Below are 17,766 nucleotides of genomic sequence, written 5' to 3' on the forward strand. Positions count from 1 at the left end.
TATTTCTCTATAAAAAACTGCAACGTAAGTGTTTGTGATTGCTCATAGATGTCCCTAGGCGCCTCAGTTGTTGCGGCGTTGTTTTTGAGAGCGAAATGCAGCGGTCGCATCCGAAACCAACTAGCTTTTATCGCGTAAAAAACTAAATTGCCGAGCTATCAAGTGTTTGAGCCTGCACCTACAACTATGGGTACGTTGGCTTCACCGTCAATGTTTTGCATGTTTCGGATTCTTGCTGAAAGTAGGGATTCATGTGTCGTACGACCCCTGACACTTGCAGTTGTTGTTACGACCGCTCAGTTAAAAGCGCTATCACCCAACCTATATAAAAAAAAAACTGCCGGGAGGCCGTATTGCCAGTCATTTCCGCTCTGTTCTTACTGCTGTCAACTTTCGGTTTCCCCCCTTACAGCTCTGTCCGCCATATCTCTCAGAGCGCGAGCCAAGTTGCACGAGTTGCTCGCGAGGTCGTTTCTGAGTTCGTCGGCATCGCGCAAGATGTTTAGCTCGTCCACTTCGAACGGTAACCTCGTCGCCGTGTGCCAAGTGACGTCCACGTCGGATAAGGCGGCCAACTTTGAAACGTGCTCCGCGCTCATCCACAAGGCACAGGAGAGAGGAGCCAAGGTGAGAGCTCGACATCGAAACAGCTAGGAGATCGCTCATTTGTTAAGCTCAAACATACAAGTTTCAAAAGCGTTCCCGCGACACGATATGTGCACGTGTTATTGTTGTTTTAAGTGGCTGGCTAGGTGTATTGGTCTAGTCCTAACTTTATTAACACTTGTTGATCGAAACATTCATATCTTGTAAAACGAACCGAGTTGACCAAGCAAGTGTCTCTTCGATAAGACCGTACAAGTCAGCCGCTGCTGACTCGTGCGAGCTAAAATTTGGTTCAGAGATCGCATCGCCCGGTGTATTCAGTAACATGTTTACTATTATAAGATTATTAGTGCACATTGTCAGACCCAACGCCACTCTCAAAATGTCGATTTCATTCATTTTGACAATGACTCCCTCCTGGCTCCACCTTTCAACATTACGGTGAAACATGGCGTGCGTGTTCGTATTTCTTGAGAATTCATATTTAGGGAGGCGAGCCCTTACCTTGTGAATATTCACAGTGGCAATGTAATTGACCAGCATAGCTAAAGGCATCCGTGCCATGTGCTTTGAACTTCCTGTTCTCTTCCAGGTGGTTTTTTTGCCAGAAGCAGTCGACTTCATAGCGGAAAAGAAGGCACAAGCGTATGAACTGGCAGAGCCGCTGGACGGTCCAATTGTTACCCAGTACAAGGAACTCGCAAAGAAGCTGGGTGTGTGGCTCTCACTTGGCAGCGTCCATGTTAAGGTACATGCTGAGCCGCCTAAAAATGAATATGTGTATATAGGACTTAATTGGGAAATTAATACGCAAGCGAATCCGCATTACCATGCTCTCTTCCTACATTTTGCTCCATGATTCGTATTTCAATTTCTTAGCAAGGGCGTTTTGTGGTAGATGTCTAGAACAAGTACAGGGAAACCATTTCCATTGAAACACTTATCCATTACTTCAACCAGCTAACTACTAGGTGAGGCCGCCAACATGGTTTTAACCTAGCTGCTTGGCAAACATCATAACGTGTTCTGCAAACCTGCCTCTGTAATTAAATTTTAAAAAGGTTTTCTGTGTACAAGTTCTTGAGCGTTTAAGTTATTCCTTTACAAAAATATATCTGTAAGGCTCATACGTGCGTACTATATGTTGTGTGGGATACATAATCTAGCTTGCACTCCATTTCGTGCGTAGTCAACCCTTACTTTATGGCAGAGGAGCTAATATGCAGTTTTTAAGAAGACATTACGGAGAAGCAGCCTGAATGTTCTGCGGAGCATTGATGGGATAGTACCTCTTAAAACTATAGCTGTGCAAACAGAAAAATCTTGTGTGCAAAGAGAATTCCAGTATTGAAATGTGAGTGAGAACTGAATAGAATATTTTTTTAATACTTTGAAGCAAAGAGGATTACTAAGCGAATTCTTATGAGATAACCACATGAAAGTGTTTCTTTTGGACGAAGTGCTGACAGATGGTGTTTCATATAGTTTTCGTATCAATAATGAGGCAATGCAGAGGCTGAATTTCATTTATGTAGATGATTTGGCGTATCCAAGGTGTTGTGGACAACGCTTTACACGTGAAAAGCAAAGATGCTATTTTCTCCTCGTCTCTTGATCTTCAAAATTCTGTGGAAGCCCAACTGATGTGGTGGACAAGGTGTGCTCCCTCTGAGTCTGGAGTTCCAGATCTGCCGTATAGACGTCAATATATAAGAACCAGAGCTGTGCGAATAACAAAATTTTGTGTGGGAAATGAATTCAAATACATAATAAAGTACGAGTTCAAATAGAATTGAATATTTTTTGAATAAATGTCGAAGATTTGTTCACTATTTTTCCAATACTTCGAAGTGAGAGTACGTACAGAAAAAAGGTTGCAGAATACATTCTTATGAGGTAGGAACCATGGAAGTGTTTATTTCGGCTAGGTTGATGAAGTGTTAGAGGTATGTCTTTCCTCAGTTGTTTAATCAAGAATGAGGCAATGCAGAGACTGAATTGTATTTATGTACATCATAACATGATTTGGTGGCAACCAATGGGGTGTCACAACACTTTACACATGAAAGCAAAACCTGCTTCTTTCTCCTCTCTCCTTTTCAACTTCTGTGGAGGCCCAACTGATTGACGGGAAAGGGCATGCTCCCTTCGAATTGGAGTTGGTAAACTGATCTGTAGACAACAATGTATAACACATCAGAAATGTCGAATGCTGGAAATCTTCATCCGATTTTTTGGGGGGCTTTCTGGATCGCAACAGCAGAAATGGCATTAATTAAAGCTCCCATCTTTGCCATGTAGGTTCGAACCAGTGTTTCAGTGAGTGAATCCATTTTTAGCTGTAGTGTAGCCATAAAGGCTGATTTGTTGCAATATCTTAATGTGATGCAGTGTAGTATATTTAAAAATATGAAGGAGCCATTGTAACAGTACAGTACTTTTCCATGTTAGACCAAGCGTTTTCTTGAGTCGACGCATTTGGAACCGTAACAAAGTCTGAAAGGCAGGTTCGCTGCGATTTTAGAGTATGACCGGGTGAAGCATAATAAAAATCTGAAGGGGTCATTGTCAATAGAACGTTGACTGTGTTTGTCTTTGGGAAGTTGGAATACTTCAAATAGTATGATTCCGGTGCAAGTTGAATAGCAAAAACTATTTGGAAAATACTCAAAAGTTCGAATATCTGCTCGCTCTTAGTAAAAAAAAAAACAAAAATTTTTTCAGAAATACAAAGCTTGTGCCAGTTTCGCAAAAGAGAGCAAATATAGTATATGAAGCATTTAGTGGGATGAAGTAGAGGTGGATTTATTTATTTACTAACACAAGCATCGCAGAAGCATTGTGTAAGGGGGGTCAGATACAAGAGTAAGAACAAAGTAAGTTCACATTGAAAACAAATGGCAAAATTCAACAGTTCGGCAGAATAGGTGTTACCGTGCAAGTGCTGAGCTAGTGATATCAGACGTCAGATTACAAGGCATTTTAACTCGGGATGCACATTGTGTTACGTATGCAATGTATACACAGTACACAAGTTACGCTAATTACCGGTATTAGCTCAAATAGTGGTGCATATTACAGCCAATCCTAAACAGCAGCATTGGCGAGCATGCAGGATGCATAATGGGCTATATTGTGTTTGGTCTTTATAACAACACCTTTCAGGACCCAAAAGAAGCAAGCAATCGCATTTACAACACGCATGTGATCATCAACAGCACGGGAGACACGATAGGAACGTATAGCAAGGTGCACCTCTTCGACGTTGATGTTGGAACGGTGAGGAGCCGAGAGTCTGACTACACAGTTGCGGGCTCAGCGATCCCCACACCTGTCGCCACACCTGCTGGAAAAGTAGGCCTTGGAATTATATCCTTTCTTGTATTTTTTTTGTTACATTATATGTAGTGCCTAGAACAGGTGTGTGTCTTTTAGCATACGTTTTTAACATGTCATGCTATGCCGAAAAGCTTTATTTTCTCTGTGTCTGGCTCTGGTTGACTTTTTAACACAATGTCGTCAAAGAGCTTCTTTTTCAGAGATTCGGGCATGGTGTTGGCGTCAGTGGTTGGTATTGAAAAATCATTACCTTGTCTGTGCCAAAAAATTTAATAAGATGCAAATAAAATGAATAATAAAAATTTTCAGTTTGAAGTGAGGATCAGACCTAAGCCGTCCGTGTGGCAAACATGTGTTCTACCAAAGAGCCATGTCATTGCTTGCAACAGCTTTGTTAAAAAACAATATATAAATTTGACGTGGAAGGAGTCGCATTAACGTATGCCATCTGTCACGGCAAAATTCTAGAATCGCAACAAGCGTCAAAACTTGTGAATTGCTCAACGAGTGCGTGGTTTAGAGCTGCCCACTCATTTTAAAGTGTGCAAGTACGCACATGTATGTGACATGTTATGAACGAGTAGTGGGTACTTTGCCAATTAGTGAAAGGAAGAATTATGGCGTAGTGTGTACTAAGCAGCTGTACAATCAGTAGACATTCCAGGAAGTTTACTAAGGTTGCACGGCGGGCTTGCTGTTGTGTCTTCTCTGTCCTGTCCTGAATGCGCTATACCCCAGATTCCAGAAAGGTTTGAAATGGCTGACGTTACGCACACAAACGCTCCTGTCTTTGCAGCATGGTTGAAGGCGACGTGCATGGGGCCTGATTACACTATCACGTTGTACTCTTGAAGGCGAAGCTCAAATGTCCTCCCAAGTTAGTTCGTCCTTTACTTCTCTTGTTTAGTTGTTGTAGTCCTCTTTTTAAATTTTTACTTGGTATGTGCAGACTTTCATTTTGTGTAAATAAAGATTGCTAGTTTAGGTTCAGAATCGCCATTGTTATATGTATAAGACTAAAGGAAAGCAGCACAAAATTGACAGGACAAGGGAGTGGTACCAGGTAGCTCCTATCCTTCTTGCCTTGTGTGTTGTCCTGTAAGTTTTCTGCTTTTATTTAGTCTGATATATAACAAACATAGTGCTTCATAAAGAAAGCAACAGAATACCAATCAAGAAGGGTGTAAGGCAGGGGGACACAATCTCCCCAATGCTATTTACCGCATGCTTACAGGAGGTTTTCAGAAGCCTAGAATGGGAACAGTTAGGGATAAGAGTTAATGGAGAGTACCTTAGTAACCTGCGCTTCGCCGATGACATTGCATTGCTGAGTAACTCAGGGGACGAATTGCAACTCATGATTACGGAGTTAGACAAGGAGAGCAGAAAGGTGGGTCTTAAAATTAATCTGCAGAAAACGAAAGTAATGTACAACAACCTCGGAAAGGAGCAGCGCTTTGAGATAGGTAATAGTGCACTTGAAGTTGTAAAAGACTATGTCTACTTAGGGCAGGTAATAACCGCAGAGCCTAACCACGAGATTGAAGTAACTAGAAGAATAAGAATGGGGTGGAGCACATTCGGCAAGCACCCTCAAATTATGACAGGTAGATTGCCACTATCCCTCAAGAGGAAGGTATATAACAGCTGTATCTTGCCGGTACTTAGCTACGGAGCAGAAACCTGGAGACTTACAAAGAGGGTTCAGCTTAAGTTGAGGATGACGCAGCGAGCAATGGAAAGAAAAATGGTAGGTGTAACCTTAAGAGACAAGAAGAGAGCAGAGTGGATTAGGGGACAAACGGGGGTTAAGGATATCATAGTTGAAATAAAGAAGAGGAAATGGACATGGGCCGGGCATGTAGCGCGTAGACAGGATAACCGCTGGTCATTAAGGGTAACTAACTGGATTCCCAGAGAAGGGAAGCGGGTTAGGGGGAGACAGAAGGTTAGGTGGGCAGATGAGATTAAGAAGTTTGCGGGTATAAACTGGCAGCAGCAAGCACAGGACCGGGTTAACTGGCGGAACATGGGAGAGGCCTTTGTCCTGCAGTGGACGTAGCCAGGCTGATGATGATGATGATGATGATAACAAACCTGAATATAAAGAAATATTGTTTATAACAAAGTAAATAATGAATAGTAACGGAATAAATGCAGTGTTAGGAATAGCCTTTATAACGAATATTTGGATATAACAAACTTGTTTTTGCTTAAGATGCAACTTCGTTATAATGAGGTTTGAGTGTACAGGAGGCACTTCATAGTTTATACTTTGGGTTAATGCAAACATATTTTTAAATTTTGGACGACCCACTGTGTTTTAAATTTATTTTGATGCTGCTTAGTTGAAATTGCTCCGTATGCTACAGTACACTGATGTCATACAGGAAAGCGCACAAAGATAGGGGCTACCAGGTCATCGCAAGGCAGCACATTTTGCCCATTACACAAGCACGCTGTGTTACAGAACCTTTGGCATGTACTCGGTGAACTGCTAAAAAAAATTTTGAAGTTGCATTGTGGCCTTAACGCTTTCGCTCTACTGCTATGACCTGCGGTTTCCCGAATTCTCTCTCAGCCTGACCAAAATGGGGGCCGAGATATTGACGTACCCGTCGGCGTTTACAGTGCCCACCGGAATGGCTCACTGGGAGGTCAGTTTATATGCATTGGTGTATGTTTGGCGCCTGCAGAAGGCATGTGAACGTGGTCTAATGAGAGTTTTTTTAATTAGTTTTTTTTCTTCTTTGTTGCAACAGCACAAATATTATTTCAGTATGCCTTGAAGTGTCATATTCCATGTGAGTATATGAAAAAAATTCGATGGTACATTATCATGCCAGAGTTACCTGGTAGTTTTTTTTAAGAGGCTTACTTAAGCATTGGGGAATTCACCAGCACCATCGCACATATTTTTTTCACTCATCCCAGTTGTTTATAATACAAAATGGACACTTACAAGATGAATGAACAACTGGAACATTTGTTGACATTTGATGCCCCGCCGCGGTGGTCTAGTGGCTAAGGTACTCGGCTGCTGACCCGCAGGTCGCGGGATCGAATCCCGGCTGCGGCGGCTGCATTTCCAATGGAGGCGGAAGTGTCGTAGGCCCGTGTGCTCAGATTTGGGTGCACGTTAAAGAACACCAGGTGGTCGAAATTTCCAGAGCCCTCCACTACGGCGTCTCTCATAATCATATGGTGGTTTTGGGACGTTAAACCCCACATACCATACCAATTTGTTGACGTTTCTAAGCTGGCAATACTCTTGGTTCAACTCGAAGTTAATGAGAGAGAACAAAAAAGGAAAATATTACTATTAGAGTGTTACACATTTATTTGATCTTAAATTCATATACTGCAATGGAACATTCTGTCAAGATTATTGATCCCCTTTTATTCTTGCTCACGATGTGCAGTGTTATCCTCATGTGCCATACTACTGTCAGTTTTGTCCTTTGACATTCTTGGACCACCATGCAACCATGCCACTGCTTTTAAAGTTTCGGCACCATAGGTTTATTAACAGATGAGCAAAATCAATGCCAGAAGTCTCGCTTTTGAATTTCCTGCCAAATTCTTCAATAGGGACATCACAGACTTTATTTTTTTAAAGGTTTTTTTTTTTAATTCTGGCCTCATTGCCTCTTTGAAATTTTCTGAAACTTTGTACGTAAAGTTTCTGGTGATCTCAGAGGACATTGCGCTTCATTTTTACCAATGAAGAACTACATAGGCCCTATACTCGCGGGCAACTTTTCTTGGCATTGAAGCGAAGGCTACAGGAGCAAATTGCCTGCAATCTACCACCACTGAATGTAGTTCCCCAATAGCAACCATATTTCCAACATGAAATGTAAATGTTCTTCCTTTATTTTCTGCATGGAGCTATTTGAGACAGTATGCAGCCCCCGTCAGCAAGACAGCTGTATTTGCTTAAATTTACAGAGTTTTCAGACCCATGAAAAAGCGCCACCTTTTTACATGTACCTAAAACGCCAAGCAGTGTCTGCACGAAACGCTGATGGTGCGCCCCCATCACTTTCCGCAGCGTTACGAGACACGCTCCGCATCAGACTACTTCGCATAAGGCTGCATGGGCAGAAGCACCGCCCCCTAGCTTTTTTTCAAAGTCGAGAAAAGTTGTCGCCAAGTATAGTAGACGTGGCCAAAATCTATGACATCACGGTGACTGGGACGGAAACTTTGCAGTGATGTTTTCTTCTTGCGAGTTTGCTTGCTTACCAAATGTCTTCTCGTAGCAAGCATGGCGTTTTTAGTATCGTGTTAGAGGAATATACTAGCAACACAAGCATCTATATTTTTTTTCTAGGCTTTTTTTGAGAATAAAAAGCAGCATATCAGCATCATTGTGAGAGTTCTTGCTTTCTTTCATCTTTGGCGGCACAGGCGATAATGCGAGCACGTGCCATTGAGAACCAGTGCTACGTTGTGTCTGCGGCTCAAGTTGGACAGCACAATGCCAAGCGGTCTTCTTACGGACATGCACTGGTGAGTTACCGCAATGTTAAAGGGGCATTAAATTAGTGCACACTGACAAATTATGGCTTGCAAACTTCGCCTTGGATTATTTTGGTAATCGCAGGTTTATTAGTAGAAGAAAAAAAAAATGAAGGTCAAGCTAATCGTTGAATTTCATGAACCCCCATGCTAGAACAGCAGTGTGTCACAAATTTCGAAATATTTTTTTTTATATTTTGCCCATCTTGAGTCTATAAAGGGTCTCAAAAGTTCGTGACTGGCGTATTGCTTTTTCAGAGGTCAGTGCAATAAGTTTGAACTAGTTATAAATTGTATAGAGCTTTAGAAGATACTGTCAAAAGCTGTTATGTCACAGTCCATTGGTGCTGAAGCATCATGACAGTATAGCCACCTTGAGTTTCGCACTTCCTGTAGCTTTGAAGTGTGTTCACATGCCAAGAAGGACGAATATGGCATTGCAGTATGGGTTGATTTACTTACTTACTAATGCACAAGAAAATTTCAAATAGTTTGCACGGTACAATCACACATGATAAGTCAACTGGCTTTCTAGGGCATTTCAGATTTCGTTAGTGTGTAGCGAGTGCCCTGCTAAGTTTCTGTACGATACGTGTACTAGTCTCAACTGATTCGCTGTTTTTTTAACACTCTGATCGAACGCACATCCTTTCATTTTATGTCAGGTCGTCGATCCGTGGGGTTGTGTAGTGGCCCAGTGTTCAGATGGAATCGGCCTGGCATTGGCCGAGATCAACCACGATCTGCTCAAGAAGGTGCGACGGGCCATCCCAGTCTGGGAGCACCGGAGGACCGACCTCTATGGTAACCTCTCACCATGTTGGGACTCCAAAGACAAGGGCAAGTACTGGCAGCTGTTAGTCCTCATTCGTGCACTCTGTCTTTAACGTAGAATTCTAGTGGCAGAGTCAGAGCAACTTTAAAGCAAAAGCTTTACTGGCCTAGTAAAGCGAGTTTTGCAATGTATCTCTGTGTCGCCTTGAAACAAAGAACGGGTATCCTGTGGCAATTCATGCAAAATTTAGTTGTGGCGTGCAGTTATGCACAAGTCTTTAGCAAATGTGTTCATTGGCTTGTCTGTCTACCTCTCCAAATACCCTTCCTCACTATCTGAGGTAAAAACGCAAGGAGCATGCGAGCACAATAGTCTGGTGGTGGTTTAGGCACCTCGAATTTTGTTTGAAGCTTTTGTTTGCTGTAGTTGTTCGTGGGTCCAGGAACTGGGACGCTCAGAGCCGTGACAGTAGACACAGAAAATTATTTTATCAATTCAAACGAAGCACAACTGAAAGACGTAGGCAACTGACACAATACACATAAACTGGTCACTTCTAATACCAAGCATATCTATCCAATACCAAGCATATCCAAGCATATACCACAAATGCCAAGCATATCCAATACCAAGCATATCCGTCCACAAAGTGCATGGCGCCGTACACCCGTGACCCAATGCTTAAGTCGACGACCGCTCACTCACGCCGTTGTGGCGAACACTGGCGCCGGGTAGCACAATGAATTATTAGAGCCGAGCTTTGAAGCAGCGACATCCTGGAGACGTCTGCAACCATGTTGTTGTGGCGAATACGGGCACAGGGCAGCATGATCACCTGCTTGTCTTGATCTTGTTAGAGGGCAGGTCGCAGGTGCTCGTGATGGCTACTTTTTCCTGAGGCCCGCCGGCAATGTGGGACTGTTGTGTCATTGATGCAAGCCCGGTGGTGCCCGCATAGTCTGACTGGCCGAGCGCACGAAGTTCGCTGCCCCTAACCACCCAGTCAAACGCGGCGATGGCTGCCCGCCCAATTTCAACTCTTTGTTCACTTGGCTCTTTTGCATTCGAAGGCGGCCAAACAGAAACTGAATCACCATACTTGCACAACGGGGTCTTGCTCGAACAAACGTGCTTGTTTTGGAGCAAATTTGTTCCACTTGCAAGAGCGAAGGCGAGAATCAAGTGTTGTAATGCAGGAGCAGAGCTGGAGTGCCTCAGTAGAGTGCATGATGTTGCCCTGCCGAAATCTGTGGAGTTGGCCAGAACTCTGCACGATGCACTTTCTATTAGTATGTCAGCCTGCTTGGGGGCACTGCTGATAGTTTCAAGTTTTGGTACTAATGGGGAAACAACATGGGCGACTCGGTAAATTTCATCGCACTGCTTTCACTGCTTGATAGCGACAGCTCGAAGTCTTAAAGCTCCAGTTCCTGCATGAGCGTTTCATTGGGTAGTGGCAATAATACTGAAACTGCCTTATACGAGCGGGTATCCAACAGTGGAAGAGAATGATTGTACATCTTAGTCAATCCAGTGCACAAAAGATATAACTTCTGCTTCTGCCTTGCTTCAGTGGCACGAGTTTTGCTCGACCCATTGATTTGAAAGCCCTCGATTGATTCCTCCTCTTTTGTTCGTAATCGTACTGTACTTTTGGCACATAGAGCCCAGGAATTTAAGTGTTCCCCAGCTTGGTGCACGTTTTCTTTCAATTTTCTAGAACTGTAATTCTACTTTTTGCAGTAATACCAGACAAGGCCCAGTACCAATTTGGCCAGGTGACGTTGGAGGCATCGCAGCTCTTCTTCAAGACTTCACTGTCAATGGCCTTTGTTAACAAGATGCCTGTGCTTCTAGGACGTATCCTTGTTGCCTTTGACGTTGCTTTGTTGTTTATCGTGGACGTCTTTAAGTCTTCGAGATGTTCAGGAAGAAGTGTAGTCATGATTTAGTTGGAACGCTGGACAAACAAAGCCTGCACTGAATAACTGTGCATTTGTAATTTGAATGCGAAACAAAAAGTGGACAAAATGATAGCTTGCTGACCGAACCTGTGACCTTCGAATACGCGTTCGATGCCCTACCAACTGAGCTCTACCGTAGCGGCTCCACATTTTTGCGTAGAAAAAGAATTAAGTAAACATAAAATTATGTGGTTCCCCTGACACAGCAGAATGACACAAGCCATCTTGCTTCAAAGAAAAGACTATTTGCATGACAAATCAGCATAATGCCGTTTTAGTGCTTTCAAAACGGTGAGCTTCCTTATGCACCGCAGGGTTTCGTTTTGAAAGTGCCGTTGGCCACCATTGGTGACAGAATAAGCATCCTGCACAAGAGAAACACCAGGATCATATAGTGCATGCCTTGTTATTCACTAAATATAGTCAATAATGCTAATACTATTTAAATTCACTATAGCAACATACATTATATGAGACCCGACTACAGTTAAAGCTTCGCTGGACTTTCTTGGATATCTGTCTGTCGCCTATTAGGACCAGACCTAACGCAGGACCATGCTATTATCTGGTGGCCGGGTCACGCAGGACTCGATGCCACTGAGAGAGCGGACGGCGCAGCTCGTGCTTTAAGCAACCGAGTGGCCTACCACTCTGACGACAGCTTCTTTTTACCGCGAGATATCCTTGAAAACCAATGGCTTGAGCGACGAAGGTACAGTGTACCACACACAGAATTAACTGGGCGGCGGAACTCTTATGACTGGTGCCGTATACAAACGAAACACATATCAAAATCTTTCGTTGAAGCGTGCCACTCAACCTGCGATGTACAGCGATAGTTGTCCGTGGTGCAAAGGCAGGCCCACTCTCGCCGACATAACGTGGGATTGTCACAACAGGCCAACTGAAATTAACTCGCCGCAAACAGCCGGCGAAATTTCCGCAAGGAAGCAGTGGGAGACTTTGCTCGCCAGCGAGGATCTGGACGTCAGTTGAAGTGCGACCATGAAGCCGGACCATGATAGCCTAATTTGGATTGAGTTTGGCGCAGATGTCAGTCGAATTGCGACCATGGAGCCGGACCATGATGCGTAGGTTATCGTTTTAATTCCAATTCGGCCTGGTCGTCATTAAATGTGATTGTGTAGCGTCACCCGATCGAGCTTGGCCCTGATCACAATTAAATGTGCCCATGTGACACTGGTATTAGTGGATATTGTACTGTAAGAGTGTATGAAAATTCAAAATTTTGAATAACAAATCGAATAGCTTTCTATTCGATTCAGTACTTGAATCGAATAGTATATGTTTGAACTAACGAATATGTGGTGACACACCTGCGCACAAACCGGCGCAGCCAGCGTTATTCGGTCGCATGCTGCAATGCACATTTCACCGGAGGCTGATGTCACCACAGGTGGCTATAAGACCCAAGCTACCAGGCTCGCTTTTCGAATTGTTTCTCTAATAGTTCGAGCGCAGCGTCGGCATGATTTCCCCGCTGCTGCTACCAAGTTAGTAAACAATCGGTACGTTTCATGTTGGGATTCGTACATAATTTTTGAATAATCAGCATTGATGGCAATTGAAATTTTGGAACTACCACAGGTCATTTTTTTCTCCTTTCTATAACCAACTCACCAATCAATATGCATGAAGCCCAACCTTTTATGAGACTACCGGAGCTATGTCGTATAGCGGATGAAGGCATTTTTTTTTGCAATCCCCACTCTTAGTTTTTACTATGCTGCAGGTGCATCACAATTTTTCAGTTTGTTTTTATCTTGTAATAACTAAAGGAAGAGACTGCAGCATCATTAAGTTTCATGAATAACTGCAGACGCCGGAGTTGTGTTGGGTAAAATTGTTCTTGCAGATACAGCTTTCAACACTGATTTTTACGTGCTTTCGATTCCGAAGGTCACGTTGTTATGACAGGTTTATCTGTTTCATTACAGCTTTAGCAGTATGTGTGGTATATGGTAGAATTTTTTTTAGTTTATACTATCTGTTAGTTTTATTTAGAGCTGGCGAGAAAGTACCACCTTGAATACTGAAGCCACTGCTCTATTTTATCGTAGAGTTACAAAATACCTCAGAGGCTCTAGTCAATGTTGCATACGAGCTTACTTCACTTTTCATAACTGAGGTAACCCGAGAGGGTTAAAAGCAATCGTAAAGTTCTTTGGGGAAAGCCAGTGAATATTTGTTTCAAATAATATGTTGTGGAATTCTAGAACTGCTTTCAAAATGGTTGTCTTACTATTAAAAAACTTTTTAATTAGTATTTATATTCAATTTGGTCTCATCACTATTTGATTCTTATTCAATTTGTTTCTGAAATTTTCGATTCGCATACCCGCAACAATGACATGAGCAAGCCGAATATTAAAACTCGTATTTGACACGAGCCGCATGTGTACGTTCTGGTTTACGCTTCTATTGCCAAGTTAAACAGTGGTACATGTGTGTTACTTCTTTAGCTTCTTTTTCCGTGACTTCGCCTACATCAGATGTCCTGGTGGCGCCAATCAGGCCAGCACTTCGGTTGAGTGACCTATCCACTGAAGAAGTTCAAGACCTCTTCCTGGTTGTCCAGAGGGTACAGAGTGTGGTAGAAAAACACTTCGGTGCCAGTTCTTCTACAGTGTCTATTCAGGCAAGTTGACTGTCGTAGATATTTACATGTGGTTGGAACGTCGATGAAGGCAGCCATTGGCATGTTCAAGACTAAACTTTTAATTCAGGCAAACTTTGCCCGAAAAATGAAAATACGATGAGCCAGTGATTCATGCTGTAAAATGACAGTGGCTTGGACAACCATCAACCATAGAGTTAAGTGACGTCCGCAATTGCACATGCGGCGTCGAGCATTTGAGTCTTATCGCTGGTGGCCGTGTTAGTTTCAGGATAATCTCTAGTGCTTGTGCTTGCATGCTCAAGCCTAAAAGAAAATTTCAAAGTAACCTATAATTTTCTCGGACACTCGGGTGCAGTTCTGCGCAACGCAGTAGGCTGGTGCGAATATTTGAGCACTTGGAACATTCGAATGAATATTGAAGTCTTCAAATTCTCTTTCATTTCAAGTTAAATTATTGTGAATTTCGACATACTATTCAAAATAAACGAATGAGTGCATGTTTGCCCTCATGGAACACCCTTGTAACAGTGGTTTCTCTGCAGTGGAGGGATGCTGTACTGCGAATACATATTTCCAGAGTAAATCCGCACTTCCACAATGACTCACTTCAAGATTAAATTAACATATTACCCTCACATCTATTCTTTCTTTAATTTTGAGAGCTTGTTATAGTGGCCTATATGGTCTAAATATAGTAACGTTTAAAACAGCATATTCCACATGTTATCTTTTACATTCTACCGAAAGTCAGATCCTACTACTACGTATTCAAAGTTTCTTCGACTTTCTTGGAACCCCCCAAAAGATTGCATACGCACATGACTTTTTTCAGTTAAAAAAGGAATGATGTGCAGGTTAGTTGGGTCATGACAAATGTGCTCATTTTTTCTTATAAAATGTTGTACATATTACTTTTCGATTCGAAATTATTTGAACCAAATCACTATTCATTTAGAACTTGGAATTTACTTTTGCACAAGCCTACAATGCAGCAATACACGTTTAATGGGCTGGTAACATAAAACATAGCAAGCAGTGTACAATGCATATATCTGGCCTCTTTGAACATCACTTGGGCATGACGGTGTTGGTTCGATTAACGATAGCAGAATCATCATTTGTGCCGAGTTGCTCGCAAGCATGGGACATTAACGTGTATTTCTATAATACTTAGCAGCACAGAGAACAAACTATGCTTTGTAAAGAGTAATGAGCATGCCTTTATACAAATTACTACTTCATTGTTTTGTGTTACCTTTGTGCAGTACTCGTGGTTTAAAGCACGGAAATTTAGAACTAAGTGATGTACACACTTTCATTTCCGTTGTCTACAGTTCGTGTCATATTGGCATAATTTTGCGCGACTGCTTTTATGCGGCTTGCTGTGCAAGATTCAGGGAAGATTTCAATTTTTCCAGGATGGTCCTGATGCAGGCAGATCCATAAACCACATTCATGTACATGTGCTTCCAAGAAAACCGGGTGACTTTACTCATAATGACAATGTCTATGTCAAGGTAAGTTCAGTGGCTAAACCTCTTCGTTACATCATCTCGAGTATTCATAACTTTTTCACACTTGAAGTCTTGTTATGATGATGATGGAGTTGCATTTGACATGCAGATAGGCTCTTTCTACCTGATTATGTATGCATTTACACAAAAGAAACAAAGATAACATAACCTTGAGTAATCATAATTCTTTTACAATGAAGTCGCATTACATAATGAAGTTGCATTTGAAATACAGATTGAGTCGTCTGATCTTCGCATTCATAGTATTCGTTCAGGCAAACGGCCCCGCCGCGGTGGTCTAGTGGCTAAGGTACTCGGCTGCTCACCCGCAGGTCGCGGGATCAAATCCCGGTTGCGGTGGCTGCATTTCCGATGGAGGCGGAAATATTGCAGGCCCGTGTGCTCAGATTTGGGTGCTCGTTAAAGAACCCCAGGTGGTCGAAATTTCCGGAGCCCTCCACTACGGCGTCTCTCATAATGATATGGTGGTTTTGGGACGTTAAATGTTAGTGCAAAATTGTGAGTGCAAACAACGTGCTGATATTGACAAAAAGAATGGAGTACAACTGGGTTTCTACAAACAAGTAATGGAGGCCTGATGCTTTCGATAGGGCAATTACAATTGCTGTTGTATAGCTGTTCGTATGCAATCACCCAATTGGTTTCATCACATTGGACTCTTGGCATGTCGGCTGGCTGGCAGCAAATCAGCCAGACTAAGTCATTCACAGAGTCTTGAAAGCCCATCTTGGTTGTGCCACATGGTTCTGCTCTTATCGAGTACATACAGGACTGCGCGTAGTTATTCTGAACAGTAAGCCTACAGACATTCGCTTTGATGAAACTAATATTGTCCCAAACAATGAATCTTTAGTTCCAAATGACTACAAAGAACTTATTGAAATAGTTTAGTGAGTTGAATTTTGCGTTTGCCTTGTCATAATGGTCACTGCATTTATGTTTGATTGCACCAATGAATAAAGAAAAATGGTGCTGCAACAGCTTTAGTGTATTTTATGGGTTAACTGGCGGCACTGCCGAAGCATAGCTCAGAGGCCACAAAGAACGATGCATGTGGTTATTATCCGCTCCACCAGTTGCTGCTACTATTCGAGTTTCTGACTAGAAACCTTTTGCTATTTCAATAAATTAATTTTAATTATATATCCTGACAGTTTAATGACCCTATAATTAGAAAACTTATGCTCAAATATTGTATATATGCATTATAACCTTTAACTTGAACCAGCGATTGCATACCAGTACAGTTGAACCCATTTACAAGAAACATTGATCTAGTAGACAATGGGGTATAAGAGACACAACTGTGCCCATGCAAATCGGGGTTGATCAGAAAATGCTAAGGCCGTACCCTGCTTATAAGAGGCACCTCTTATAAGCGATATCAACGGCTCCCTGGTCCGACTTCATTATCTTTAAAATTGTTCCTTGAATACGTGTTCACCGAAAGTAGGTGCTCGATCGGAAGTGCTTGAAGAAAAATTACAGTATTGTTGCGGATGTTGACCCCGGCGGTTGCGATTATTTTTAGTTGTGTGCGCATACCAATTGATATGCCAAGGCGCACTGCGCATGCGCAGCCGACGTACCTCACGTTATCTCTGGCTGCAGGAGATATGCAGCCACACCTCTTTTGTGTTATCGTGCTTCTCGAAGCCTGTTTTTCGTGGCAAATAAACCAGTTTTGTCCCAAACTTGAAGAAATGTAGAAGTGCTTTTTTTCGCTCCTACTTGGGGCGAGTGCACTACAGTATCGCTTGTTCCTCGTGCCTCTAATAATTACGGCCTTTTGTTATTACAGAATTAGATGTTCCTCAGTACAGCAGACATCTCGTCCCTTTATTTTATTTCTCTGTGGCTTACACCATAAATGGTAACGTCAAGTGGTATGAAAAAAAAATGAGAAAGACACATGAACGCCTTCAAGCATTGCAACTAATACGTGCACAATAAGTGATAAGAAAACACACCACAACATATTGCGTGGCTTCAAGTCTTTCTGTTGCCAACTAGAACTATTATTCTAGTTCTATTCTAGTTCTGCTACCAGCTAGCCCAGCTGCCAATTCAATAAAGAAACGGCTGTTTACCAAATACCAGCAAAGAAAAAATACCAAGTGCTCCTTCTCAGCTTCACAGTATTTGTTGTACTGCTTTGCAGCTTCAAGAGCATGACAAGGACGATAAAAAGCCCAAAAGGTCTGTTGAGGAAATGGCGGAAGAAGCACAGATGCTGAGGGCGCTATTTCGATGACAAATGTCAACCTTATGGTTCTGAAAGTACGCCGCCTTATTCGCATAGTTCCTGCACATTAACTGACAGATATGTGTAATTTTTGTTAATAAATGTGACATAATGGCTTTCTTATAAATGTCTTTAAG

The 17,766-nt window shown here is 42.4% G+C and overlaps 1 protein-coding gene across 2 annotated transcripts; it reads left to right on the plus strand.

Moving 5' to 3' along the window:
* The first annotated feature begins 50 nt into the window (after positions 1-50).
* NitFhit (ntrilase and fragile histidine triad fusion protein NitFhit) lies at positions 51-17,756 on the plus strand. 2 transcript variants are annotated; one of them, XM_037415786.2, is made up of 11 exons: positions 51-190; positions 413-627; positions 1,199-1,354; positions 3,772-3,975; positions 6,492-6,602; positions 8,359-8,460; positions 9,135-9,309; positions 10,988-11,104; positions 13,722-13,867; positions 15,268-15,366; positions 17,546-17,756. In XM_037415786.2, the coding sequence occupies exons 1-11, from the start codon at positions 187-189 to the stop codon at positions 17,636-17,638; spliced, it is 1,422 nt and encodes a 473-aa protein (XP_037271683.2). In that variant the 5' UTR covers positions 51-186; the 3' UTR covers positions 17,639-17,756. The 2 variants fall into 2 exon arrangements, with proteins under 2 accessions (XP_037271683.2, XP_075729573.1); XM_075873458.1 differs by lacking the exon at positions 6,492-6,602 and having other exon boundaries at positions 3,772-3,960.
* The last annotated feature ends 10 nt before the right edge of the window (positions 17,757-17,766 follow it).

This window comes from Rhipicephalus microplus, chromosome 9 (genome assembly GCF_043290135.1).
Source record: "Rhipicephalus microplus isolate Deutch F79 chromosome 9, USDA_Rmic, whole genome shotgun sequence".
Classification (NCBI taxonomy): Eukaryota; Metazoa; Arthropoda; class Arachnida; order Ixodida; family Ixodidae; genus Rhipicephalus; species Rhipicephalus microplus.

Bases quoted from the DNA above. Each gene is read 5' to 3' on its own strand.
- NitFhit (XM_037415786.2), top strand. The intron at 3,976-6,491 runs ATATCCTTTCTT...CTTTCGCTCTAC, and splicing joins GAAAAGTAGGCCTTGGAATT to TGCTATGACCTGCGGTTTCC. The intron at 13,868-15,267 runs GCAAGTTGACTG...CAATTTTTCCAG, and splicing joins CTTCTACAGTGTCTATTCAG to GATGGTCCTGATGCAGGCAG.